This window comes from Podarcis erhardii (genome assembly GCF_964252035.2).
Source record: "Podarcis erhardii genome assembly, chromosome: 17".
Taxonomy (NCBI): Eukaryota; Metazoa; Chordata; class Lepidosauria; order Squamata; family Lacertidae; genus Podarcis; species Podarcis erhardii.
In genome coordinates this window covers 30,574,296-30,601,103 of record NC_138515.1, presented here as the reverse complement: position 1 = coordinate 30,601,103, position 26,808 = coordinate 30,574,296, and the positions used below count along the sequence as shown (strand labels likewise).

The following is a 26,808-nucleotide window of genomic DNA, read 5'->3' as shown; positions in this document are numbered from 1 at the left end:
TGTGTACTGGTTTTGGTTATTGCAAGCTAGAAAATTGCTTGTTGCCATTTAAGACTTTTCCCTTGCATTTAAAATTTAAGCTGGTTTTTTGCTACAGTGATAACTTCCGGAGTTTACCTTATTAATTCTAGTAGTTGAAAGTAACTGAATAATTTACCACTGTGTAGCAAAAGAAGCATTTGGAACTAGAAATAATGGGTCTAAAAGAATCACTCCTAAGCTTAAAGTATGCTTTGGGGGAGGGGGGAGGTATGTCAATGCAAATTAAAAGAATATCTTCCGTTTCCTGTTCTGAATAACCTTTTTTTCTCTTGTTCTTTTTGCTGATTCAGGAAGTTAAGGTTGCCACTACAGCTTCTAATTTCATCCATAATAATCACTTTTTACTTTTGAACAGTCCTTAATTCTTGGCAGCAGTATCTCCTAATGCAGTCCATTTGGGATGTGTGAATCTGTTTTTCTTCAGATAACATAGAAAGTAAAACTATTGGAAGTAGTTTTCCATTTATTTCATGCCTTCAGCATATGAAAGGAAGGAAGAGCATGTCAAAGTAAAAGTTGGTGATGCCACTAAAACATCGTATTTCAATAGAAAATGAAAAAAGAAACTGATGGTGCATAGAAGTGGTTATATTAATAAAACTGTCAAAGAAAGACTGTAATTGTAGCCTAAATTGGTAGCTAGTGGAAGTCGCAAGACATTGGTACAATGTCTTCACAACCTTTGACAATTACACACACACACACACACACACACACACACACACACACCCCTATAATGTCTAAGTGTGCTTCATTTTTTGCTGCTTGTGACAACAGGTAAAACTGGGGCAAAAATATAAGTGCTAAAGGGAGATACAGTGGTGCCTCGCAAGACGAAAAGAATCCGTTCCGCGATTCTCTTTGTCTAGCGTTTTTTTTGTCATTGACGGATTAGCGGATTAGCACTATTAGCGGCTTAGCGGCTTAGCGGATAAGCAGATAAGCGGCTTAGCGGCTTAGAAAAAGGGGGGGAAAGGGGAAAAAAGTCGGAAAAACTCGCAAGACATTTTCGTCTTGCGAAGCAAGCCCATAGGAAATTCGTTTTGCGAAGCACCTCCAAAACGGAAAACCCTTTCGTCTAGCGGGTTTTTCGTCTTGCGAGGCATTCTTCTTGCGGGGCACCACTGTAGTGACTGTGTTTGGATGTCACACTAAACCACAGCTTGTAACAGGAACAAGCCTGTGGAAATGTCACATTCACCCATTTCCCCAGGGGTGCAACAAGAACTAGATCTTGGGGCTGAAGCCTAGAACCCCACAGCCTGGGTGGCCCCCAAGTGACCTCCCATACCTTGACAGGTGATGGGGGAAAGTAGGTCTTGTGTAACCACCTGGGCTGGGCTGGATGTGCCAAGGGATCCAGGGCCCTCTGTTGGGCACTGCAGATTACTTCCTTATTTTTTAAACCATTCTGTAGTCAGGAGGCAGCTGGCCGGATAAGTACATGTTACAGACGCTCGTTTTATTTTCTTTTTGAAAAGCATGTCTTTCTTCAACAAAACATTGTTTATTCTCAAGTAAATGTGCTTAGCATCGAGGCAGCAGAAGCTAGCATGTTTTTTATTCCTGACATCTAAATGGTGCTATTGCTGAAGTGAGTTTAAAATGAGAAACTGCACATGCTCAAGAGTTTCCCCTTAAAAAAAGTCGCCTAACTGTACCACTGTTTCTTCTTCCCTTTCTTCCATCCTCACAGCCATGGTGAGTTCGGAAGCTTTTGCTTCTCTCTCTCTCTCTCTCTCTCTCTCTCTCTCTCTCTCTCTTCTCTCTCTCTCTCTCTCTCTGTGTGTGTGTGTGTGTGTGTGTGTGTGTGTATACACACACACACACACACACACACACACGCATATATATGCACACACACACACACACTTATTATTGTTGTTGTTGTTGTTGTTGTTGTTGTTGTTGTTGTTATTATTATTATTATTATTATTATTATTATTATTATTATTATTACTGCAACTCTGTCACCAAACCCCATCAAACTGTATAATCTTAACTGGTTTGTTTGAAATGGGCCAGTTTCAGGTCGTGGAATATCAAGCTGTCTTGCTTTAGCCAAACCATAGTTAAGATGAATCACATTTTTGAGTTTTGACAGAATGCTAAACTGCGGTTTCGCATGCTAATCAAAAATGAAACGCAAAAGCTTCTCATCAGCAGAGGGGAGCTGACAAGCCTGAGATCCACACAGGCTCATTCCTGTCACAGTAAACCATGGTTTATTATTGTGACATCTAAATATAGCCTGTGTAAAGGTGTGTTGAAATATACAGGTACTGGAGATGTTTTTATTTTTATAGGAAAAGAGCCTATAATTGTCCAGGCCCACCCTAGCTAAGGAAGGGACATGTCTGCATTTTAATGTATTTTAACGTATTGTCATAATTTTGACCTTCAGTTCAAAAGGTCGTGCCTGTATATCTGTGAGTGTATTCGCAGAGGCATATTAAATCTTCTCCAAAGTGGTGTTTACTTCCCATTTGGTGACATTTATATGTGAACATGGTAAATACTCGGTTTAGAATGTTATGGATAATTCTGTAAGCCAAGAGATCACGTGATCTCGATCTCTTTTCTAAATCAGTGCAGGAATGCCTGTGCCATGAAGGGAAGGAGAATTGGAGATCTTCAGTTATAATGAATTTAGGGTTGTAATTGATTAGTTTTTTAGTTCATGGATCATCTGTTTTTAATACATTAGTTGTTATATTTACATACATTTTTATATGATCAGAACCACAATTACTGTTTGGAAAATCATGGACATGATGCTTTTCTTAAGAGTGAGAGAACTTATGATTTACTATGAGCTATGAGCCTCATACTAACCATTACAGGGTAGTAATGTGGAAGATCCAGATTTGGCATAGACTTCACTTGAGACAGTCAGCTTCTGTTGCCTTTTGTTAGGGCTGGAGTCACATGCAGGTCAGCACAAAGAAGCAGAGTCACTTGTTGGCGAAGTTAACTCTTCATTCTAGGAAATGGCATACAACTCAGCAATACTTCCCAGCAAGTCTTGCCCCTGTAGAGCAGTTGCCAGGACTGAAGCGCCATGCCGTCCACCCCTTCTAAGGCTCCTCCTCTCCCAGATGTTTCCCAAGTTCTGCCCTCCTCATTATCCTGCACGTTGGAGACCGGAGGGACGGGAGCTTGTCGTGGAAGAACAACTGTCCTTCTGCCTTGGAATATATTAGTAAACTGAAATCTGTAAAGCTACTCCTCTCTGCTATCATGTCCAATGGCAGCAAATCACATTTGTCTTGCTGTTTTCAAAATGCTGTGCACCTGAGACATGCACAGGTATTTTCCAAGCATTCAGTGAATGTACTGTGTATATAAGGGACGCGGGTGGCGCTGTGGGTTAAACCACAGAGCCTAGGACTTGCTGATCAGAAGGTCAGCAGTTCGAATCCCCGCGACGGGGTGAGCTCCCATTGCTCGGTCCCTGCTCCTGCCAACCTAGCAGTTCGAAAGCACATTAAAGTGCAAGTAGATAAATAGGTACCGCTCCGGCGGGAAGGTAAACAGCGTTTCCGTGCACTGCTCTGGTTCGCCAGAAGCAGCTTAGTCATGCTGGCCTCATGACCCGGAAGCTGTACGCCGGCTCCCTCGGCCAATAAAGTGAGATGAACGCCGCAACCCCAGAGTCGGTCACGACTGGACCTAATGGTCAGGGGTCCCTTTACCTTTACCTTACTGTGTATATGTGTGGCATCACACTGACAGGTTCTGCCCTGATCTACGCACATTCATAAGAGCCTCTGCACGGGGCTCCAACATGTATTGGTATAAGCATGGAAGGCACTCTTCCCAGGTTGCTGTTCAAGTATATTATTAATTTTTTTTCTGCTCAGGTATTTTTGATCACACAGCTGTATGTGTGGGGATACTCTTCTAACAAATGCACATACTGTAGGTTGGTGGTGGAACTTGATTCTGTGATTTTTCTCATCTGCATCCATTGAATGTGCAAATAAAATATGCGAGGGTCTCTGATCAGCTCTGCTCTATGCTAAATGAAGCCTCTAGATGAGAACATTTAGTATTGTCCTCTTTAGAATGTGCGCTCCTAACACAGAGCTTGAATTTTGTGCTCCATCTTCAAGGCTGGAACTGTTAAAGGTTTTGGATGGACACTTTAAAAATAATATTATAGTGCACTTCATGCTATAAAATTTCTCTACCAAGATCTTGCCTTGTATTGTACACTTTAAATTTTATAAGGTCTACATAAAGTTAATTAGGTACACAAGTTTGCAATCCTGCATGTAAATATGTGGATCTGTGTGAAGTTACAAGCATGTGAAAGGATAGCTTCCTAATTAGCTAAGCAGTTCACCTTTTGGGGATCATCTGAGCTCTGCAAAGCTTTCCAACTTTAAGAGAGGCAATAGTAACTTAAATAGAGTTAAACATTTATTTACTAATTAAATAGCTTAAATTCATTCTGTTAACTTTTATCACTTTGAGCCTTTCTATTTTATAAATTTATTTTAATAATACAAGTATTTTTAATAATACAAAGAGCTGTGAAACTAATTTTGTGAGCCTAAGGAGACTTTGGGTGGAATCCCGTGTAGAGCTAAGGCAGTCATTCTGCCAGTGCAAGGATTTCTGCTTGTGGAACAGAATGTTCTTCGCCTGCACACCTCCTAAATCCAGGGGTTCTCTCTGGAGCGGTTTTGGGGAAAGAAGATCCCACACACTCACTCAGTGCCACAGGGCAGACACAGTAGAGTTATAACTGAGTAGAATTTCAAAATCAGCTCGTGATGTGGCATAGGAGTCAGCTGGTCAAGTTGGAGGAAAAGTCAACTCCATTGTAACCCAAGTTGCCTCTCTGAACTAAAGTAGTACTCTGGATTCAGACCATAGTTTTACAGGTATTTCTTATATCCCAGCCCTATCTAGCTATTTGAAAGTAAGTCCAATCTAGTTATTTGGAAGTACGTTCCATTAATTCCACTGGAACTTTCGTTCCATCTAAAGAATTTAGGATTACCATGTTTGTCTTGAGTTTGCACCGTGTTTCCTTTAACCAAATTTATTCCTGCAAAAAGATGCTTCTTTTTCTTTTTTCTTTTAAAGAAAAATGCTGTTTTGTTCTTACCAGTGTCATGGCCTTACATTGCTTGGTTAAATGCATGCCCCCAAATTATTGTTATTCTGTAATAGTTCTCCCCACCCCCACCCCCCCAAAAAGCATCCCTCTTGTATAGCTATTTGTTGAATTGTGTACGCACTGAATTAGTCAAAAGACCTGGCTAAAACCATTTTTTCCTTTCCTCCCCCTCCCCCCCCAAACTTGCTTTTGTTATGTATTGGCTTGCTAATCCTTGTGTTGAGCAGTATCAGACATCACCTTTCTTGGGGGCAGTTAGTCCACTCTTCCGCTTTCTTTGTCAAAGGGCTCCCTTAATAGGAGAAGTCAACAGGGAGGACAAAAAGGATTGAAAGTTGTATTTAATCAGGGTCAGAGAGGTGGTGTTCAGAGTGACGGGCCCACAGGCAGGCTGGCCTTTTATGCTTACCGACGCAGATGGTCCCAAAGCATTCAGCTAAGTGAAGAGAAAGCTGCCCAGTGAGCTATTGTAGGGGCAGAGCATCGTTACAGTTGAGAAGGGTTGCCAAGGGTAACTAGAGAGTATCACCAGTATCGTGTGATCACTAGTCTGTGCCTTTGAAAACGTTAAACTGAGAATTGCTTTGGGTCTCTTGGCATCTGGATGTTCATATGTAAGCGGTATTATCTTATGTAAGCTTTTGATTTATTTTACATCAAGGAGTCGGACAAATGAAAAATTATTTTACTGCTTAATTTGAGCGAAGTTACCTTCCAAAAAACTACGTATTTTTAATAGCATATCAAGTTTTCAGCCCAGTGCAAGTTGCAGCAATATATTAGGGAAATACATTTATGAGGATTTAATCTTGATGCATCGGTGCAGAAGCTTTTTTTTAAAAAAAAGATGGGCAAAATTGTGTATCACTACCCAAAAACATCTGAAAACAGAGAAGATTAAAATATACATATGATAAATTGAAAGACAGTGCTTTGGTTCAGTACTATTCTTTTTTAAAACCAAAGTCTCCTTCTGGTCCCAGAACTCAGTCTTAACTGTAAGCAAATATATGCTAAGGTCATTAATTAATGGTGTCAGTTCACCATATGCGTGGGGAATGATATGACTAGATAAGATTCACCCTAGAATAGCAGTTTTAGTACTCAAATGTAACCAAGTTGTGCTTAGTGCAGCCCAGGGGAGTGGGGGAGCAAGCAAAGATGGCTTCCTGCCAAGCTGTGCAAGCTTCCAATTCTTCCAGCTGGCCAGGGGCAGTTTTAGCTCCTAATGCAAACTAAAACGAGTCACAGAGCCCAAAGGATCCATGAAGCTCCCAAGCATTCCCTTCTATAGGGAAGTCTCAGCTGGTTGGCTAAACTTGCTGAACTGCCCCCTTTTTGCATCTTGCAAAATGCAAAGGTGGTGATCATGATTTACCATTCCTTCCCCCTCCCTCGCTTTTTACTCTTGGACATATTGAAAAGAAGCAGCTATTGTCTTGCTCTTTTTGTATGGAGGAGAGCGGCAGCCATCTACAGATTTCATAGCTGTAGTTTGATAGTTTTACTTTGAGGAATGCAACAAACAATTTTACAATTTGAATTTTTAAAAAAGGCGAAAGTGCACTTTTGATGCACACTTTTGAATAAGGATTTGAATAGTAGCTGATTACTTGCAGTTGTCATAAACTGTGACATTTGTAAGATAGCTATACAGTTGAGAAACTATCTGAGTTGTGTGGTGCACTTAAAAATTGTCATAATTTTCCTGGAGACGGAAGTGAAATGTTAAGCATAGTATGGTGCCCTGGGTTTAAAAAATGTATTCTTTCAGCTTATGTAATATTTTGACAGCTTTATGTCCAGAAAAGTTGTGAACAAGTTACTTTAAAGCGTGGCACAAGATAACACAAGCTCGAATATTCATTTTAGACTTGCTTTCAAAAGCAGTTGTGCAAGGCTCTCTACAAGTTGAGAACCCCTGCTTGAGAAACATAATCTGCGCTGCCTGTCCTTTTGCATTCTGTGGCTAGAATCTAACTATTAGATGAAAAATTGCTTTGCAGGCAAGCCAGAAACAAGGTTTTCTGTCTGTAGAAAGTAAACCCAAGGAGGAATGGAAGAAATAACCTGATTCCTTTTCTTAGAAGGTCTCTATTTTTGGATGCCGACCATAAAGGAGGGGGAAAGAGGCAAAGAAATGGTTGGGCTACACAAATAAGTGCCCCTTTCCAAGTCACAAGAGCCTGCATAGGGAGAATTAGTGAGCAATTTAAAGAAAAATTCAAGTCTTTTGAAAATCCAAAGTACCTATGTTTCAATTTTTCTTTGTTCCATTTATGATAAAGAAATTGTTCTTGTTATTTATATTGTTCCAGTTAGGCTCTGTAATAGTGTAGCAGACTGTAGGCGTCAGCATTTATAGTCTTGACAGCCAACTCCATATCCTAATGCAGGAAACCATCCTAAGGGTAGGTAGAGGCAGGGCAGATATGGGAGAAAGAGCTAGTGATTCACTTTACATGCTGCTGAGCTGTTCATAAACTGTAGTCTGAGTTTTTGAAATGAGAACAACAGGGCTTATTCAGCTGATTTTAATATGAGGAGTGACCCTTTCTAAGATAAGCAGGTTTGGCACTGTAAGCTAGTGAGATGGGCTGCTACCTAGGGACTATAATACATAAGATATAGTCTTATAAACATGTGTATATATTATATGTGTATACATTACATGTGTATTTTTGAAAGCTTAGGGATAGTGCTTATTTTGGCCCTGAGTAGTTTTGGAGGAACAGCAGGAATATGAATGTAATTATATGTAACTTCTGCAGCACGATTCTACAAGGGTGTTAGATCAAGACTAGCACCTTTAATTGTGCTCAGAAGTGAGTATCGTTGCATGAACATTTACTGTGTTGTAATTTCCTCATACCTACAGTGGTACCTCTGGTTATGAATGCTTCTGGTTACGAACGCTTCAGGTTACGAGCTCTGCTAACCCGGAAGTAGCTGCTCCTGGTTGCGAACTTTGCCCCAGGATGTGAATGGAAATCACACGCCAGAGGCCCCATTAGCTAAAGCACGCCTCAGGATAAGAATGGTTTCACCCTAAGAACGGACCTCCAGAATTAATTAAGTTCTTAACCAGAGGTACCACTGTATAAGGAAACAGGTGGTACAGTCAGTTGGATTCATTAGCTCAAGTTTGTGTGTGCCCCTTTTGTTACAGTAACGGTAATCTGCCCTCTCTCTCCCAGGATCAGTATCTCTCTAAACTATGGTTGCACCATTAATGAAATTGTGAAAGAGGATCCTCAGGACCTATCAGATCAAGAGATTCACCCATACTACCAGCTCCTTAGTTGTTATCGCCAATGGATACATTTTCAAGAGTTCTGAAAAGTGATTGGTTCCGTGAATCTCAAACGGCAAACCATCTTTATCAGTCCATAACCCTTGTGGAGATCTTTGAGCTTCAAGAAACTGCACCCCTATTGGATAATGGTTTGGTCTTGACAAAGGTCCCATAGCAGCACACCCCATATTTTAATCATCTGTATTACAGCCATTTTTAGAATCACTAATTCAGCCTGTGACCTGCATTGTATGTTAAACCTATAAGGCTGTATTCAACTACCCAAATCTGTTAGTGGAAACTACTGTAGTACAAGGACTCCTGTTTGTGTAGCAGGGCTTCCCTTCTCTCCTCCCCCATGGGCCCCCAGCACTTCCCCCACATCCACTATGGAGGTTCAGAAGAACCCCCTGAAAAGTGGTGGTGGGGAGGCAAAGGGAGATAGTTTTGTTGGGCAAGTAGAAATGCTTTTACTGGTGGAACAATCTCTTTAGCACTAAATTGAACGCTACCCATAATTATTCTGGCATAGGCATATTATTGTTTTAGCTGTCTTCTGACCAGGTGGCCTTTCTGAATTCTCCTAGTGCTAGTAAATTGGGAATAATCAAGACCAGATTCTTGGTTTAACCTAGGAATCTGTTAGGCAGCAGGATATTCAATAAATTAACAGAATCCCTAGTGAATTCCCAGCACATGATATAACCAGATGCTCTAGATAGTGTATTTGGGACACCTGGATGGTATTCTTAGCTACTGTTGTAACCTGGACCACCCATCTGAGATGGACATTAAGCTGTGTGCCTAGGCAATTTTATATAGTTCAGGTTGAAAGCTGCTTCGATTATTAAATAATATAAATAGATGTGCTATAGTCTATCAGCTTAGTGTTAGTAAAAATTAATATGACTTGTGGAATTGCTTGAGGGCAGATTTTGGATTAGAATTGTGGGTGGAGAATTAAGTGGAGGTTTGGCCTCCACCTGTCTCCACCTAATTTTTTGTTGGGAAGAAGAGCTTTTTTTTTTTTTAACGGAAATTAGGTGAAGACAGCTCCCTATTCTCCTTCCACCCCAATCCTAAGTCTGTCCTCAAGCAATTTCACTAGCCACACGAATATTCAGTTGTGGCCTTGACAGGTTTAGGCCAGTCCTCTACTCCAGCAGCTTGCTGGCACATTCTGCAAAATTGCTGCCACTTTTGAGTTCACAGAACCTAAGTCCCCATGATCAGTAATGGGGCTCCTGTACCCACCAGGTGGTCTCGCTCTTTCTGTCTCTCAGAACAGCCAGTGGATTTTATGTTCAAAAACGCTATTCTCCCATCTTGATCACAAAGAATAACCACAAGGTGAAGGGTTTGTAGGAAAGGTTCTTGTTCAAAGAAAGGGATAGTTTTGTTTTGGTTGGGCTTTTCAGTTTCAAACAAAAGGTATACAACTGGAATACTGAATTGCGTATTATATCATTTATTCTCCAGTGGGGCTGAAATGTTTGGAGGGGGGGTTGAGTTTGCTGTGAACTCTGGAAAAAAAATAACATTGAAGCTTGGCTACTTATTTTTTTTTAATCTATTCATTTTATACTTCTCAGACAGATTTTTCCCTGGGGTGAAACAAAGGTTAACTGAAATTTCCTCTGTTGTGTACCTGAACGAATCAGCAGTTTGAGAAGGAAATCCCATTGATGGGCAAAGAGAGTGACAGGCTCTATTTAAAGAATTCCCCCGACTGTGTGGTAGACCAACCATGCCCTGAATTTAACTGTTCCTGTGGTCCTCATAGTTGTACCCACCAAACGAGAGAGAGAGAGAGAGAGAGAGAGAGAGAGAGAGAGAGAGAGAGAAACCTAGTTTGTACTCTAAATGTTGCACTCAGCTTTGAAAAAATCAAGAACCATTGACAATTGAGAATTAGCATTACTAACAATGAATCAACTGAAATGATGCAGAGTGTAATGTTATAAAGAGAAAATATGAAGCAGTTGGAAACAGAAATGTGTACAGTGAGCTATTGCATGTATTTTGATTTTTTTGTAAATTGTGTACACTTTCTAGAATGCAGTAAAGTTAAAATGCATGTGGTTTGGGTGAAAACAATTTTTGTTTCATATATATTATAGTTCCAACAGATTATTTGGCACTCTGGAGAAGATAAATGAGTAGAAAACAGCAAAATACATAAAGGCCTATATATGAAAATGGGGAGGGGAGGGTTCCAGTACCTGACAAGTTTGCTTGTTTGTTTGTTTGTTTGAAACAGACTGCTTGAAATATAAAAGCACACATCTTCATTTGGATTAAACAATTTTAACTCTTGTTTTGTAGATCTCCTTAAAGTCTAGCATTAACTCGCCACGGCCACCAAAAGGACAGAGGCTTCAGAGATTATAAATTCATGTCATAGCTTCTAGCTGTCAAACTACTCTTCAGGTGACAGCCTACTCCAAGGGTTACCGATGGTTTAAACTGATTTAGTGTTTAGATGGCAGTTAATTTTTTTATCGCTTTTTAAATAAAAAACAAAAAACCAAATTAATAGCTATTGAATCAACATTAAAATGGGAACATTTCCTTTCCCCCCTTTGGATTGTGTTTTTCATGATAGCGACATGGTAGGTTTCGTCAACTAAGGATTACATAAAAGTACAGCGGTGCATCAAGATAAAAGAAGAATTTGTAGTGTGGTCAATTATGTCAGATAAGCACAGTGATATGGTATGGTTGCTGTGGGAAGGAGGTCTGTTGCTTCGTTAGAATGGATCTGTCAAAAACTGCTTCAAATAATTCCTTGGGGGAAGTTTATGGATCTCTTCAGAGTTCTTCCGCTTTTATGGGATACTGACAAATAATCCATTCCATCAACGGGTTTCATCTTTTATAATAAATGATCTTCTCACTCACCAGGACAATAGTAAGAAATCCCTTTAAGTGTGTACAGGGGTTTGGAGTGCCTTCATGATAAAAAATTGATTTCAGTTTTATCCAGAAGTCATTCCATCATCTCAGAGCGACTGAATGATTTATCCTGAGCATCATCTATTGTTTCTGTAGTGTTCCACCTTGCTGCTGCTGGCAATTTATTCATCCTCAATTGCCATAAATGTGGTGATTCCCTAATAGTTTGATTACGGAATCATGTCTGGTTGAATGCTGTTCCAGTATACACAAAAAGACAAAAGGCACTATAGGCAAGATGTTCTCTTTTGTCAATAAACAGTACAGAATAGGTAATTGGAGATCTTACTGCAGTTTTACAATTAACTACACGTTTGTTTTGATTCTCGAGTGATGTAGAGTAGTCCTGTGTTATCTAATTCACATACTTTACAAAAGATTTGTGCTGCCCCTCCCCCCCCCCCGGATAATTAGCTAAGAATAATGATCATCCTTGGGTTCCTTATAATCACTTTGCAGATTCTAGTGTCCATTTCACACTCATAGAAATACATAAGAAAGGCAACTCACCCTTTGTACACAAAACTAAGCTTTTGTAATTGTGTGACTTTATAATTAAACACTGCTTGTCAGAAAGTATCAACTAAGCAACTTGTTCAGAGCAGCTCATACAGGATCCAAATCTCACACCCATCTTTGCCAATGTTGCATAAGCCACACATTCCAACTAAATATTTTCATGTCCATGCTTCTGGGGCATCGTTGTAAAAGCTACTTCATGGTAATGCAAAACGTTATAAAAAAATCGCACCGTGGTTTTTAGAGATCATAGATGGCTGATAATGTGCATATTCAAGAATTAATGCAAATATGATATCTGCGAGCACATTTAGTATTCAGATGCATGAAGGAATTGCAGTAATTGTAGCCATTTTCCAAGCATGAACTCTTGGCATGCTATCTGTACCATGCTTTGTGGTGTGGAGGTAGTATAAGAGGGCAGCTCTATGAAGAATCTTTCCATTAGGCCAATAAATCTTTTACCCTGCTGAAATCCCACAAAGGAATTTGGTTTTTGCTCTGGAAGATGTGCCTGGAAGAAAATTCAGAGGTGATTGCTTAGTACATAGTGCAAATTTTAGAAATACATGCCAGTTCAGACTAATCTCCGTCTTTCATAAGATAAGTGGTTTAGTGGATAAAGGGAATGCAGTAGATATAATCTTCAGCATAATCAAATTTAGCAGTGCTTTTGACACAGTTCCACATGACATTCTCATAAGTAAACTAGTAAAATTTGATTGTAAATGCTTTGGAGGATAGGGTTTTGGATTGGAATGAACTTGGTAGTTTAGAGAACTGGTCTGTAAGCCACAAAATTAATTCCAAGAAAGATCAAACGGAGTTACAAAATAAAATGCAGATCATGAAATCTTGGATAACTGAATGACCGTGCTGAGAAAGCCATGATTAATAATAAACTGAACATTTTTTCAGTAGTGTGTGAACTGCTGCTATTGTTTTTTAAAAGCTAGCTAGTATTTTACTAACAAAACTATTATATTACTTGATGCTTCCTTTTAAAATGTTTGATAGAAGTATGATATCCAAATAGCAAAAAATAGCACCTTTCCATCCTCTGCCACAAATCTGGTTTAGAGTAACACACTTAAAGGAAAATGTATGCAAATTGGAATAAATTCAGAAAAAAGATGATAAAAACACTTTATGACAAAATGTTGAAATAAATCGACTTGGACCCCATCTGCACTATGTATTTAAAGCAGCCTGATACCACTTTAAACAGTCATGGTTTCATCAAGAATCTGGGAACAATTCTCAGAGTTCCCTGGGAAGGGACACTGAGTGTTACACCACGCTGGAAACTGGAGCTCTTTGAGGAGAATAGGGGACTCCTAACAATTATCAGCACCCTTAACAAGTTATAATCCTCAGGATTCTTTTGGGGGAAGTCATGACTGGTATGAAATGTGCTTTCACTGTAGAGTACAGATGGGACCTTGGATTCAGATTGTGCTGCCACTAGTGGGAGGTGAGATTTGTTAGTTCCCCTTTCCCCCTGCAGCTCTCTGTGTGCCGTCCCAGAATCTGTACTGATGGGTTGGGGAACCCACTGTAATGATGTGAGAGGTGGAACTGGCAATAGTCTCCTCCTCTTTAATTCTTTCAACAGTGGGATTCCTCCACTAGATGATGGAAAGAGCCTTTGTGTGTGTGGAAAGTGAAGTGTTTGCTGAGAAAGAGATATCAATTTTGTTCCATTGTACTGTTTACATACTGTTATTGGACTAATGAATATATAGAATCATTGCCATGTTGCTTCCATAAAAAGTTACACATGTATCTTACATATAACTCTTATTGAGGTACAGTGGTACCGCTAGTTGTGGACACGATCCGTTCCAGGGTGCCATTCGCACCTCGAAAAGTCTGCAACTAGAGCGGCGCTTCTGCGCAAGCGCAGAGCGCGGTAGAGCGCTTCTGCATGTTTGCCCGCGGCAAAACCCGGAAGTATACACTTCCGGGTTTGCCATGTTCATGAGCCGAAAAGACACAACACGAACCTAACGCAACACATGGTATTCACATTCACCACCACCTGGAAAAGTTGGATTAATTACAGTAACTGACATCCACCTAGCTGCTTCAGTGGGTAATACATACAGATCATTATTAAGCAGCTTTGTTGACTGCTTTAGAAGGAACAGAGTTCACTGTGGCATTGGATTGGTTCTGTTAATAAGGCAAGTATTGTTGGCATTTGAGAGACAATGGAGTGTGCCTTTGGGGATAAAGTCAAATCGCTGCATTAGCAGCCCTGAAGTGACCTCCCCAGGACACAAGCCTGGGCGGTGTGTGTGGAGGTCCTGACTGCCCAAACGACAACCCCAGCCTTGTTGATCTGGTTCAAAGGAAAGCAGAGCAATATGTTTGGCACCAGCTTGGCTGCAGCAGTTGCCGGAAGGAGGTGTACAAGGTGTCACCCAACCATCTTAGGGACTCCGCTCTCTCCTGGCAGCTGGCAGTAGAGCGCAGTGACCACCTGCACCATTCTGCTTCAGGGTTGCTTATATATGCGATCTTATCCCGAGTTTGGGAGAACTCTGCAGAACACACTGGTAAAAGTTGAGTGGGCCACTCCTGTGGTCCAGATGGAGGCTCTTTCTTTTTCCCCTTTTCTACTTTGGTGTCCTCTGCTCTGGGCCGTTATTGGGATCCAAAGGTCACATATATGGAGGTGGTAGATAGTTGGTGGAAGGACCCAGGTGAGAGGCTGGGAAGTGAAGATCTCCCAGGGTTAGAGACTATAGAAAGGAAATCTTCCAGGTGAGAGCTGGAAGGGTCCACCACTTTAGGTAGATGACAAGGGTTGAGAGCTACTTTTGAGAGAGGACTCTGTGTTCTTTCTTTTCCTCTCTTTCTTTATCTTTTAATAAAATCTTATTTTAAAAATAAGGCAAGTATAATGTATATGTATTGACACAAGGGGTCACCTCTACTTTGCTGTATTAATGTCATAAAATTGTATCCTAAAAATCCAACACTCGCATACTGTAAAAAAAATTGCTTATGGCTCACTGCAGCAATATGGTATTAATTGCCCTTTGGTAGACATGATATACATAGATATGCTTCAGAAAAAAAATCTGATCCAATTGATGAAACATCTGTAAGTTTAGGCTTGAACTGAAAGCCTTTATGGGAGCTGAAAGGAAAGATAGTGTGATTGATACCAACTCAACTGCAAGTAGAGAGAAACTAAGGAATTAATTCGCTATCAGGAACCAGGGAATTGTGCTGTCAGGAACCAGATAATCAGAGATGGATTGCATGCAGAGAATTAGGCATTTCTTATTTCTCCCTTTCCCGACATCAGTTGGCCATTGAAAATGTAGTTTAATGAGCCAGTCAGATACTGGATGTTGCTCACTAATAGGGCTTTGGAGCTGTGTCTGAAGACTGTTGTCACATACATCTGTCCAGGGCACAATGGATCAAATTTTGAGATTGGTGTGGTAATTAGATGCACTAAGAAAAATTGTGCTCAGTATATGCAGTATATTCGGTATTACAGGACAGGATATTCAAGAATTCTTTAAACAGATTGAAAAGTCATTGGGCAAATATTTTTCTCATTGTCTAGTAGTTAGTGGATTCTTATGCGGTGAAATTGTTTGTTCACAAGGGAAAAAACTAGAGCTGGGCCCCTGTAACTATTACATTGGTTATTTGTTTAAATGAGCAAATACTGAATCTGGGAGCAACACAAGATTTGGCATCTATTTCTTTGTGGGTAATATCATTTGCAACTTCTACATTAAGAACTTGGGTAAACTCTTCTCTTTAAAAAACAATGGACCTAGCAAAAATTACCACTGCAAACCACTGTGTGATTATTTGTAAAACTTTGTGGGACAAAAGGTATTTATTTGTTATTGGTGGCTATTTGAAGTATCAAGCAGATACTTCTTTTTTAACAAAAGTTTCCCGATAATAATATTAGATGTTCTTATAATTTCTAACCATGAAATAGTAAATGAGGGAAGAAGCAAGTTTGGGACTGATAAAGATATTGGCAGTCCATAGATGGGGCAAAAAAAGGAGAAACAGCGAACTATGTTTTTACCAGTCTTCAACAGTAAAATGAAAATGTACAAGTCATGCAGGAAATAGCAATCACTACAGCATTAATGAGCATGTGCTGCAGCAGTCAATTTCAAATTTTCCATATTACTGGATATTATTTTCTAGAGTGGGCACTCTGTTCATGTGATGTGCTGGCTGAACCTGTGTGTATAATTATAACCCACCTGTTAAAATATTCAAGGCTACTTAACAACAATAGTTAAAATAAAAAATAAAAGTGTTGAACAGCCCAAATCACTCCAAAGATAAAACTCATGAAGCAGCTACTGTGGAAATAAAATAAATAAATACACCTCAAAATCTGTTGGGCCTTCCCCTTGTCCCACATGAACTGAGCCTCTTCTCCCTTGAAGCTACACATTGCAGAAGATGACTGTAGTGGTAGGGAAACTGTTTCAGGAGACTTTGTCTACTATTACTGCTCTTTTTATTAGAAAATCTCCAGTAGCTTCCAAGGAGCCCCAGGTTTGTTAGAAAACAAATATGCTCATATTGTGGGGGGGGGGACTGCAATTTTCACACCATTATTTATACATGGTAGATTGTTGCAGATCCTGATCCTGATATGATTCTGATATGATTAAGCACCAAGGTGGGTAAAAGTATAAACTAAAAGTTTGGGTGTGTCACTACTGAAGTTCACTTTTTCAGCTTTTAAAAAAATAAGATTTACAACTTTTAAATGAGAAATTAGACATAGTTTTAAAAATCAGTTTTAATGGTTTTTAAAATATCTTTTTCAGGAGAAGGTGGAGCAGACTGGAACATCAGTGATAAAGACTTAGAGGTAAATTGATAAAATGTTGCATATTCTTTGGCTGTTCTCGTGACTGACCAACAGACTGTGTGGGCGCCTCTCTAAATCCCTCTGTATAAGACATACTAAAATAGTCTAATGTGTGTAGATGTGTTGCTTTTACAAATGCAGGGTGTATTGTCTTATAAATTGTGTTGTTTTCATTACATTTTGTAAGAAATAAAAATTCAATTTCCCATGATAATTTGTAGCACGATAACCAGCAACAAATTATTACAGGAGGAAGAAAAAGATAATGCTCGTCAGTAGATATAGCTATTTTCTTTTTAATCAAGATTTGGCATTCAAGTGAACATTTATGCCATTCCATAATACAGTGGTACCTCAGGTTACATACTCTTCAGGTTACATACGCTTCAGGTTACAGACTCCGCTAACCCAGAAATAGTGCTTCAGGTTAAGAACTTTGCTTCAGGATGAGAACAGAAATCGTGCTCCGGCGGCACAGTGGCAGCAGGAGTCCCCATTAACTAAAGTGGTGCTTCAGGTTAAGAACAGTTTCAGGTTAAGTACGGACCTCCGGAACGAATTAAGTACTTAACCCAAGGTACCACTGTACCTTTCACTGACTATAGAATATACAGTAAATCAAGAAAGTGTATTTTGGAAAAGTACAGCTATGGGTACGTTTACAGTGATAAATTTATGTATCCTCATAATAACTGGAAACATGAAACAACCAAGAAATATACAAACTAAAAACTTAATAAAGAATTATATAGAGTGGGATGGTTTGGTACAAAGTAGCCTCCTCACCTTACACAAATGGAGTTGAAGTGGCTTTCTGTGAGTTAGCTGTCAAATTTGCATAGGGAGAAAAAGTATATTGATTTTCCCTCTTCATTGAAAGTTGCCCTGATCTAACTAAACTCCCTGCTATCATAGCTTATGGTTCTTGGTGGTCCTGAAGAAAGCTAATACTTTTAAACTTTTCCCAAACATATATCCTCATTACATGTGTGTGTGTGTGTGCTCGCACACGCAATGAATAGATTCATAAGTAATTGTTCAGTTAACCACTGGGCCATCTGTAAAACATCACCACCACCCATGACCAGCTAGCACAGACCAAGCAGAAACATGCCACATGCAGCAGGTCCCATCAACCCCAGCCAGCATGCCAGTGGCCAAGTGGGAGCTACATCACTAGAGTCACATCGTAGCCAACCTTTCTATAAAGGTTGATATAGAATTAGAAACAATGCAAGGAACCCTTTTCTTTGCTTACAGAAGCTTAGCAAGCCAACACATTTTTTCTTTTGCACAACTCCATTAGCAGCAGTATTTGAATTTCCAAATGTAAAAAATGTTTTGCTCGTAAGTACTTCAGACTAATGGCTGACTTGGTTCATAATTGGGCCTAAGCCAATTTTGTCATCCCCTCCCCCCCAAAAAAAGAAAAACATTTTTGCTTTTCTCTGAGATGCCATTGGGAGCTTAAAATACCTCCCCTTCCCTGAGAGTCCCAGAAGACTAACCATCCTCCCCCTTATTCCCAGCTGCAACTGTGATGTCCTTGAGAAATAACATTTCCAAGGGATCCTAACACCAGAGAGGGAGGCCTTTCAAAGGTCATTTCTAATCATGTTTGATGTTACCAGGAAGAGGGTAGTGGATGGAGACCAAGGCAGGAGGGACTTACCCAGCTTGAATTATGGTCTGAGCTGGAGAAGAATTTGTGGGTTGGATTATGGCTTAGCATTATGAGCTGAGCTAATTTGGTGTTACAAACTGCCTTCCAAATTTTAGGAAGACTACTCAGTGTAGTGAAGTATGTTTCAGAAGAAGTTTGCAGTATGAATAAGCCCTTCCGTTTAGATGTTATTTTTAGAATCATAAAATTGTAGAGTCAGAAGGGACCCGGAGGGTCATCTAGTGCAACCGCTGCAATGCAGGAATCTCAGCTAGATCGTACATGACAGATGGCCACCCAACCTCTGCTTAAAGCCCTCCAAGGAAGCTGAGTCCACTACCTTCCAAGGGAGTCCACCCTACTGTTTAAGACCTGTTTAACGTCAGAAAGTTATTTCTGTTGTTTAGTCATAATAATAATAATAATAATAATAATAACAATAACAATAATAATTTATTATTTGTACCCCGCCCATCTGGCTGGGTTTCCCCAGCCACTCTGGGCGGCTTCCATAAAAACCAAAAATACACTAAAATATCACAGATTAAAAACTTCCCTGAACAGGGCTGCCTTAAGATGTCTTCTGAATGTCAGGTAGTTATTTATCGCTTTGACATCTGGTGGGAGGGCGTTCCACAGGGCGGGTGCCACTACCGAGAAGGCCCTCTGCCTGGTTCCCTGTAACTTAGCTTCTCGCAGGGAGGGAACTGTCAGAAGGCCCTCGGCGCTGGACCTCAGCGTCCGGGCAGAACGATGGGGGTGGAGACACTCCTTCAGAATGATATATCTTGTAACTTGAAGGAATTGATTCAGGTCCTATCCTCCAGAGAAGGAGCAAACAAGCTTCTTCCATTTTACATGTGATAGCCCTTTAGATATTTGAAGATGGTTATCCTATCTCCTCTCAGTCTTCGCATCTCCAAGCTAAACATATGCAAACATTCCTGAAAGGCTTGATTTCCAGACTCTTGATCATCTTGGTTGCCCTTCTCTGTACACATTCTGATTTGCCAATATCCTTCTTCAACTGTGGTGCCCAGAACTGGACACAGTATTCCAGGTGTGGTCTAATCAAGGCAGAAGAGAGAAAGACTATTCCTTCCCTTGATTCCCTTGACACCATACTTCTATTGATGCAGCCTAGAATAGCATTAGCTTTTTTTGCTACAGCATCAAAGGCTTGGATAAAACTAATTAACATCTAATTTCATGTTTGCTTTCTCAAATTTGACTTTTAATTGTACTGGAACGAAATGCAGAGCTCAAATATTCTAATCATTGCTTCTGTTTTTCTGCCACGTACCTTACAAATTTGGCTCTGAAGAACCTGATTCTTGAAAGTAGTTAGTGAATATATAGAAAAGTGGTTTGGCTATGGTCATATAAACCATATATTCTGAACTGACTGAACCCAAAGATTGCTCACTAATGTATTGTTGAGGCAGTGAACAATTGGACATTTGCATCAGTTTTTGTCATTTTTTAAAAGATACTTTATTAATTTTTAAAATGTAGACAAAATACAAGGAACATCAAACATGCAGATACAAATGGAAAAGAAAGGAAAACTGGACTGAATATCATCGAAAATATTCTACTTGTGTGGCTGGTCACCATTTTTGGCTTGGTCACTGCTGCAAAATGCTAAGTATTCCAAAGCCAGAAAAATTGAGGCAAGTAGGATTTTATGAAAAGAAAACTGTCAAAGTAGAATTATGCAATTTTATCCCAAACAACTGCTTTTCCAGAGATTGCTCTCTATTATACTTCCTTATGTTTTTGATATTCTACAGTTCTTGCGCTTAGATTTCTTATTACTCTTGCGTATCAGCTCTCGCAGCGGCTGCCTTTTACATCTGTGCACACGTTTACTTGACCTTTAGCTTTATCCACAAATAGCTGGCGCAGAATGTGCTCCTCTAATTGAATAACATGGTCACTCTCAACTGTAGTCTTCAGTATTACAAAGACAGTAGGTGCCCATTACTGCCATTGACTACACTGTATTCAGCCAAATAAATAAGGAAATGACCGTGTCTCACTGCAAAATCATTTCACAGATGGTCTAAGGAAAACAGCAATATTAAGAAAGAGAAGGCTTTGAGAGTCTCTTGATTCCAAGTTCTCCCCCCCCCCTTAAAATTCCATTTTCTCTTTTTCATATTCACATACCTAAGAATTTATAGAATATGTGTGAGGTCAAGGTTTTTGTTTCTGCTGTTTCATCTATGTTTTCTCGTTTCTTTTTTATCTACCCATTCACCCATAGAATAAAAGTGCTTCAAGAGATTATATATCCCATGAATTTATTCATGGCAAGTTGTTTTTGCAATTATTTTTGATGCATTTTGCAGAATTCTTTATTGTGAACTAATGCTGACAAAGGTTGGCTTAACTATGGGAAAAAGAGACATACCAACTTCTAAAAATGCTTTTTCCCCTTTCTTTTTTTTTTGAAGGGAGCTTATACAGTTACCAGTGGGTAAAAGGCTTACCAGGGATTTAGATGACTTTTGTTTAAACAAGTGTACAAATGCAGAGCTGAATTTTTGACTCCACCTACTAGCCTTAATAGCTACAAAAGTCTAGAATGCCAAGGCAATAAGCTGCAAACTTCTAATGAATTTTCTTTTCATTTCTTTAGGCACGGATTGGCAACTATGTTACAGTGCGGCACAACAACAGATACTACACGCCAGACAAAAATGTCACTTGCAGAAATTGTGATAAACGAGGTCACTTATCAAAAAATTGTCCTACCCCAAAGGTAAATACAGTATTCTGATTTGTCTATGAAGAGAGCAATTTATTCTGTCAGTTGACAGCTTTCAGACTTTTAAAGCTCTGGTAAGAAATACTGTATTTTTCGCTCTATAGGACGCACTTTCCCCCCTCCAAAAATGAAGGGGAAATGTGTGTGCGTCCTATGGGGCGAATGCAGAATGCGCAGAGCTGCCTGCAGTCCCGGGGCGAGCGCAGCTCTGCGCAGCCATCCGGAGCAGGGCGCGAAGTCGTGCCCGCCTCCCGATGGCTGCGCAGAGCTGCCTGCAGTCCCGGGGCGAGTGCAGCTCTGCGCAGCCATCCGGAGCGGGGTGCGAAGTCGCGCCTGCCTCCCGATGGCTGCACAGAGCTCCCTGCTGTCCTGGGGCGAGCTGCCTGCATTCCGAAGCCTGGGGAGACCGGCGCGACATACTGCTGGCCTCCCTAGGCTTGCGGATAGCAGGCTGTTCTCGGGGCTGGGATTGGGGGAAGCTCGGGCTTCCCCGCGCGCCTGGGGGGGAAATAATATTTTTTTCTTTATTTCCCCCCAAAAAACCTAGGTGCGTCCTATGGGGCGGTGTGCCCTATGGGGCGAAAAATACGGTAATTGTTCTGAAGGGACGTTTTGAGAGGGGGAAGGAGGAGATGATCGTTTCCCTCCCTCCACGCCTGACACTTGAGAAGACAGTTTTGTCCCAGGAATCAACAGTTGCGGACTCTTTTGAAGTTTGCACCCTGTACTGGGGGGGGGGGTTCAAAAGGCATGCTGCCCTTATGTGAGAGAAATTTACTTGGCGGGAGGGGGGCAGAAGAAATAGTTCAAGGACAGTGTCTCCCCGCCTCTGAATTTAGCAGTAAACTATGGGCACGCTCCCCATGCAGAGGATTCCCATATGCTCATTGTAAATTGGTTTCTCCCTCGTGCCACATTGGTGCATGTTTCCCATATCCACCTACTATGCTGGCTCTGCACAAGCAACTTGCAGGAAATCCTCATAGGCTTCCCATTGCCCCCTTGTGCTGTCTGTATGGGCATCTAGATGGGGGGGGGTAGGGAAGGGAGGCAGATCATCTTTCTGCATGCAGGTATGGAGCTCACAATAGATTGGATCATGCCATATGTATGTGATGGGACAATGAGCGGCGATAATTTAGAAAGTTTCAACAGTTAATATTTTAGTAGATATATTTGCTCTCGTTTGCATTAAATGGATCATCAGTTTGAACACAAAGTGTTCCCATGGCCCATTCCCCATTAGACAAGTTCCATGTTGGCTGAATTAGGAAGTGAAATCACCAGAAAGAAATCTTTAAAAAAGTATCTACCATTCTTTGTCCACCTTTGGCTGATGACAGTGCTGATTTTCTGGTCAGTTTCAGCTCAGCAAACACTGAACTGGAAGCTTTATGCAATCAGCTTTCCAGTGTTTCATTTATTCATTTCTAGTATTTTTACCTGACCTTTCTATTAAAATAATCAATGTATCTTACAATCATTAAGGCCACCATAAAAACTGTAAGTTTTTTAAAAAAATTATCAGCAACCATTTTAAACCACCAGCAAATATCCTTGCTAAATGCAGAGTCTCTGAAAATCCTGCTGAAATAAAACCGTTTACTGCTTGCTTTTTGATGAGCAGCAGTGAGGCCAGGCGCACCTCTCTTAGGGGTCAGTTTCAGATTTGGGGTACCACAACTGCAAAGGCCTTATCTCTAATGCCCACCTGCCACACCTCCAGTCGTGGGGGGCCCTAGAGAAGGGCCTCTGAAGTGGAACCAGATGCTTGAGCAGGCTCACATAAGGGGAATCAATTATTTTCTGGTTCAAGCTGTTTAGGGATTTAAAGGTCAAAATCGGCACCTTGAATTGAACCCAGAAACAAATTGTTGGCCAATTGGTAAAGGGCTGGTGATGTCATCTGCTCTACCTGTTTCAATCAAAACCTGATTCCTACATTATCTTCTGGAGCAGCCCCACAGATTCCACCGCAATAATGCAACAATTAACCTGGAATTGGAGAGAGAGAGAGAGAGAGTGACTGAGGACAGGCCTCACAAGACTGGTGGATTCACCATAAGTTAGATAAATCTTCATCAATTTGTGAGCTAGTTTTAGATTTCTTTATAGTCTTTGTATTTTATTGGCTGCAGTTTGTTTGTGTGTGTGCGCGCGTGCGCGTGTGTGTTTTCATGATGATCCAAGTCTGTGGAGAATGGTTGTTAAAATATTTGAAGTAGAAACAATATGGTTAAAATTGGTGTATTTTGTTAAAAGGGGGCAAAAAAATTAGTTGCAGGTTGCACTTTGTGTGTTGAAAATTTGTCTATCAAACATTAAGACAATCACATCATATAGAGAGCTTGCACAGAGATCATTGCACTGTGGCTACAGATTCAACAGGATCGGTGTAGGCACCAGAGAAGTAGGAATGAAGGGAGAAAAAGATTTTTAAAATACCAGCCACCAGGAAAACCAGTTATACAGTGGGCATGGGTAAGAGGGTAACTAACCCATTAACCAGAGGCCTTGGAAATGGGAATAATTACTGGAATCTAAACCTTCTGAGAAGCCACTATTTCTTTCCTTCTTGGTTAACTGTTGTTCACACATGGAAATACCAGGACTAGTCGTCTTTCTCTGAACTCCCATCAAGAGCAATAGCAGGGAGGAGCTTCTCTGGAAAGTGATCTGCCGCTTGGTGTTCATGATCTTTGCTTCACTTTCTAGGCAATGAACATGTAACAGGTGTCTGAAGTTCTGTGAAAACTTTCTGAAAATGCTAGGAAACATTTGTTTATATAAAATAAGCATGCATGTATCACATTTATCACAAGGTGACTAATATATATAATCCTGATTAAAGAAATAAAAACACACTAAAACTAATAAGAAGCTAACAAACATAAAAAACAGAATTACCCCAAGTTTGTTTGTCAGTCAAAGCCCTTTCAGACTGAAACTATTTTAACGTGGTGTAAAAATGAAAAAAGAGATTGTTGTTGTTGTTTTTGAGTGGCTGCTATAAAACATCATTCTCTGGTACCTAGCTGCCTAACCTCTGAAGGTGGGCAGATATTGAGCAAGTCCTGGCTTGATGACTTCAGTAAATGCCAGGCTCATTTAAAAAAGGCTTTGATACCTTGGCTGGTGTTAATGGCACACAACATTTTTCATTTCTTTTGAGAGACTGAAGATGCAGCACGTGCCGCTCTGGTTCATTGCCTTATAAGCCATAAGAAAAACACCAAAATTCAAAACCAGCGTTTAAAAATCATTTGCTAAAACATAGATTAGCCTTTGTCAGCCTGCCCATGCAGGTACTATAGACAGGGCTTTCTCAGTGGTGGCCACAACATTTGAAACATCCTTCCCAGGAAGATATTCAGAGTCACATCACTGCTGCTGATCTTTTAAAAACAACAGCAGTGACTTATTTCTGTTTGTATTTGGCTGTATTGTGCTGCACTTTAAAAATCAACAACTTTAGTGGTTGAAGGTATATACTGCATGTATGTCTTTTGATTTTATTTTCAGGTGCTTTAGAGTTTTATAAGACATTGTGTGGGCAGTGTGCCCTGAATGTTTAAGGTGACAAATTGGGTGAAGCATTGGTACCACAGAATGCTGCAATTAAATTTTTGACAGGGCCAGTTATCGTGAGAATGCCTCCCCTTCTAAGAGTTTCACTAGCTACTGGTATATTTTGGTGCACAATTCAAAGATCTGGTTGTGACCTTTAAATGCCCTAAATGGGACTGGGTTATATAAAATACCATTTTCTCATATATGAGCCTGTCTGAATCTTAATGTGTTCGAGAGAAACCAGTTTTCTATGTTCCACCAGCTTCTGAGGTGTGTTTGGCAGAGATATGAGAAAGGGCCTTCTTGGTGGCAGCACCTTGGTTCACAGGGAATTGAGCCTCCATTGACAGACAAAAGTATTCACACAGAGATGGATAAATATAGATATATTGGCCTACTAAGACAATTTGGGTTTCGGTTGACAATTTCTCATTTATTGCTGTTTTATGTTTATTTGTTGTTTATCTGCTTTTGGCTTTATTTATGGCTTTTAATGATTGTTTCCTTCTATATTGTGTTTATGTATTGCTGTTAGCTACCTCAGGCACCTATCACAGGATGGCATACTATAAATTTAAATAAATCATGTAGGTAGGAAGCCTTAAGCAAAGTGATAATGGTTCGTTCTGGCTCTCAGTGTGATTTTGCCGTAGTTTCCGTGTGCATTTTACTTAATTTAAATTCTACAGATGCTTCAGACATTTGAATTTCCTGTCTTTGTATTTCTCCCGCAGAAAATTCCACCTTGTTGTCTGTGTTCCGAAAGAGGTCACCAACAAAACAGCTGTCCTGCACGTTTTTGTTTAAATTGTTGTTTGCCTGGACACTACTCGAGAGACTGCCTTGAGAGAACGTACTGGAAAAAACATTGTAACCGCTGTGATATGAGAGGCCATTATGCAGACGTGAGTACACAGTTAACCAAAGCTACCCCATATTTCTTTCCCTGTTTCTCTCTTCAGAACCACTTGTGCTTGTCACAATTTGTTGGGGCAACCACCTAAACTCCCACTTATAGAACTGTGTCCAGTAGGCGGTATTTCTGTGCACACACAGATTTCTATGTACAATTAATATTTTCTGTATCTTCATAATGTTTGGATTGATGATGAAGTAATAAAAATAGAATGCAAAAATGAAATTTGGCAGCGTTGAAATCTGGCAGGTCTGTATTCTTCTTTTGTATTTCTGTGTTGATTGCTTTTGAGCATTTCTTTGAAACTTTGAGCAAATTTTGTACTTCCTTAACAATACCTGACTATTCAGGATGTGGAATTACGTTTTTCCTTGTTTGTTTTGTTCATTTGTAAACATTTTCCCATGAAAAAATGAATGTCATAAAATTCATGAAGAATTGCTGACATTCAGTGGAATGTCAGTACATTTTTAAATCATTACATACATTTAAATTACTTTTAAAATGGAATTGCCATTTTTGAATTTGTTGTACAGGCTGGGAGTGGGGACTTGGTCACCATGGATACAGGCATGAAGTCTAATTATGAAAGGATCTTGCATGTACAGTGGTACCTCAGGTTACGTACTTAATTCATTCCGGAGGTCCATATTTAACCTGAAACTGTTCTTAACCTGAAGCACCACTTTAGCTAATGAGGCCTCCTGCTGCTTCCGCGCTGCCGGAGCATGATTTCTGTTCTCATCCTGAAGCAAAGTTCTTAACCTGAAGCACTATTTCTGGGTTCGCGGAGCCTGTAACCTGAAGCGTATGTAACCCGAGGTATCACTGTACCTAACTAGCTCGAGTGCTAGTTAAGTATAGTGAATAAAAGACTGAGAACAGAATTAGGAAATTCCTGGTTCAAATTTTCACCTTTGCAGGGGGACCAGAGGAGTGCTCCCTGAGCCTTTTGAGCCAATCAATTAAAAAGAAAGTCTCCTGTCTTCTCTGTCTTGTGTTCTGTTACTTAGTCACACTAGAGTGTGTTGGAATATCAGGACTAACATGTGTGCATGATTGTGCACA

General features: G+C 40.2%; 1 protein-coding gene across 3 annotated transcripts in view; it reads left to right on the top strand.

Moving 5' to 3' along the window:
* The window catches only part of ZCCHC7 (zinc finger CCHC-type containing 7), a 126,793-nt gene that overhangs the window by 58,183 nt on the left and 41,802 nt on the right, over positions 1-26,808 (top strand). For all 3 annotated transcript variants that reach the window (XM_081845212.1, XM_081845214.1, XM_081845213.1), the window contains exons 3-5: positions 16,775-16,818; positions 21,126-21,248; positions 25,559-25,729. In XM_081845212.1, the coding sequence (XP_081701338.1) occupies positions 16,775-16,818; positions 21,126-21,248; positions 25,559-25,729 (338 nt within the window). The remainder of the gene's footprint in view (positions 1-16,774; positions 16,819-21,125; positions 21,249-25,558; positions 25,730-26,808) is intronic.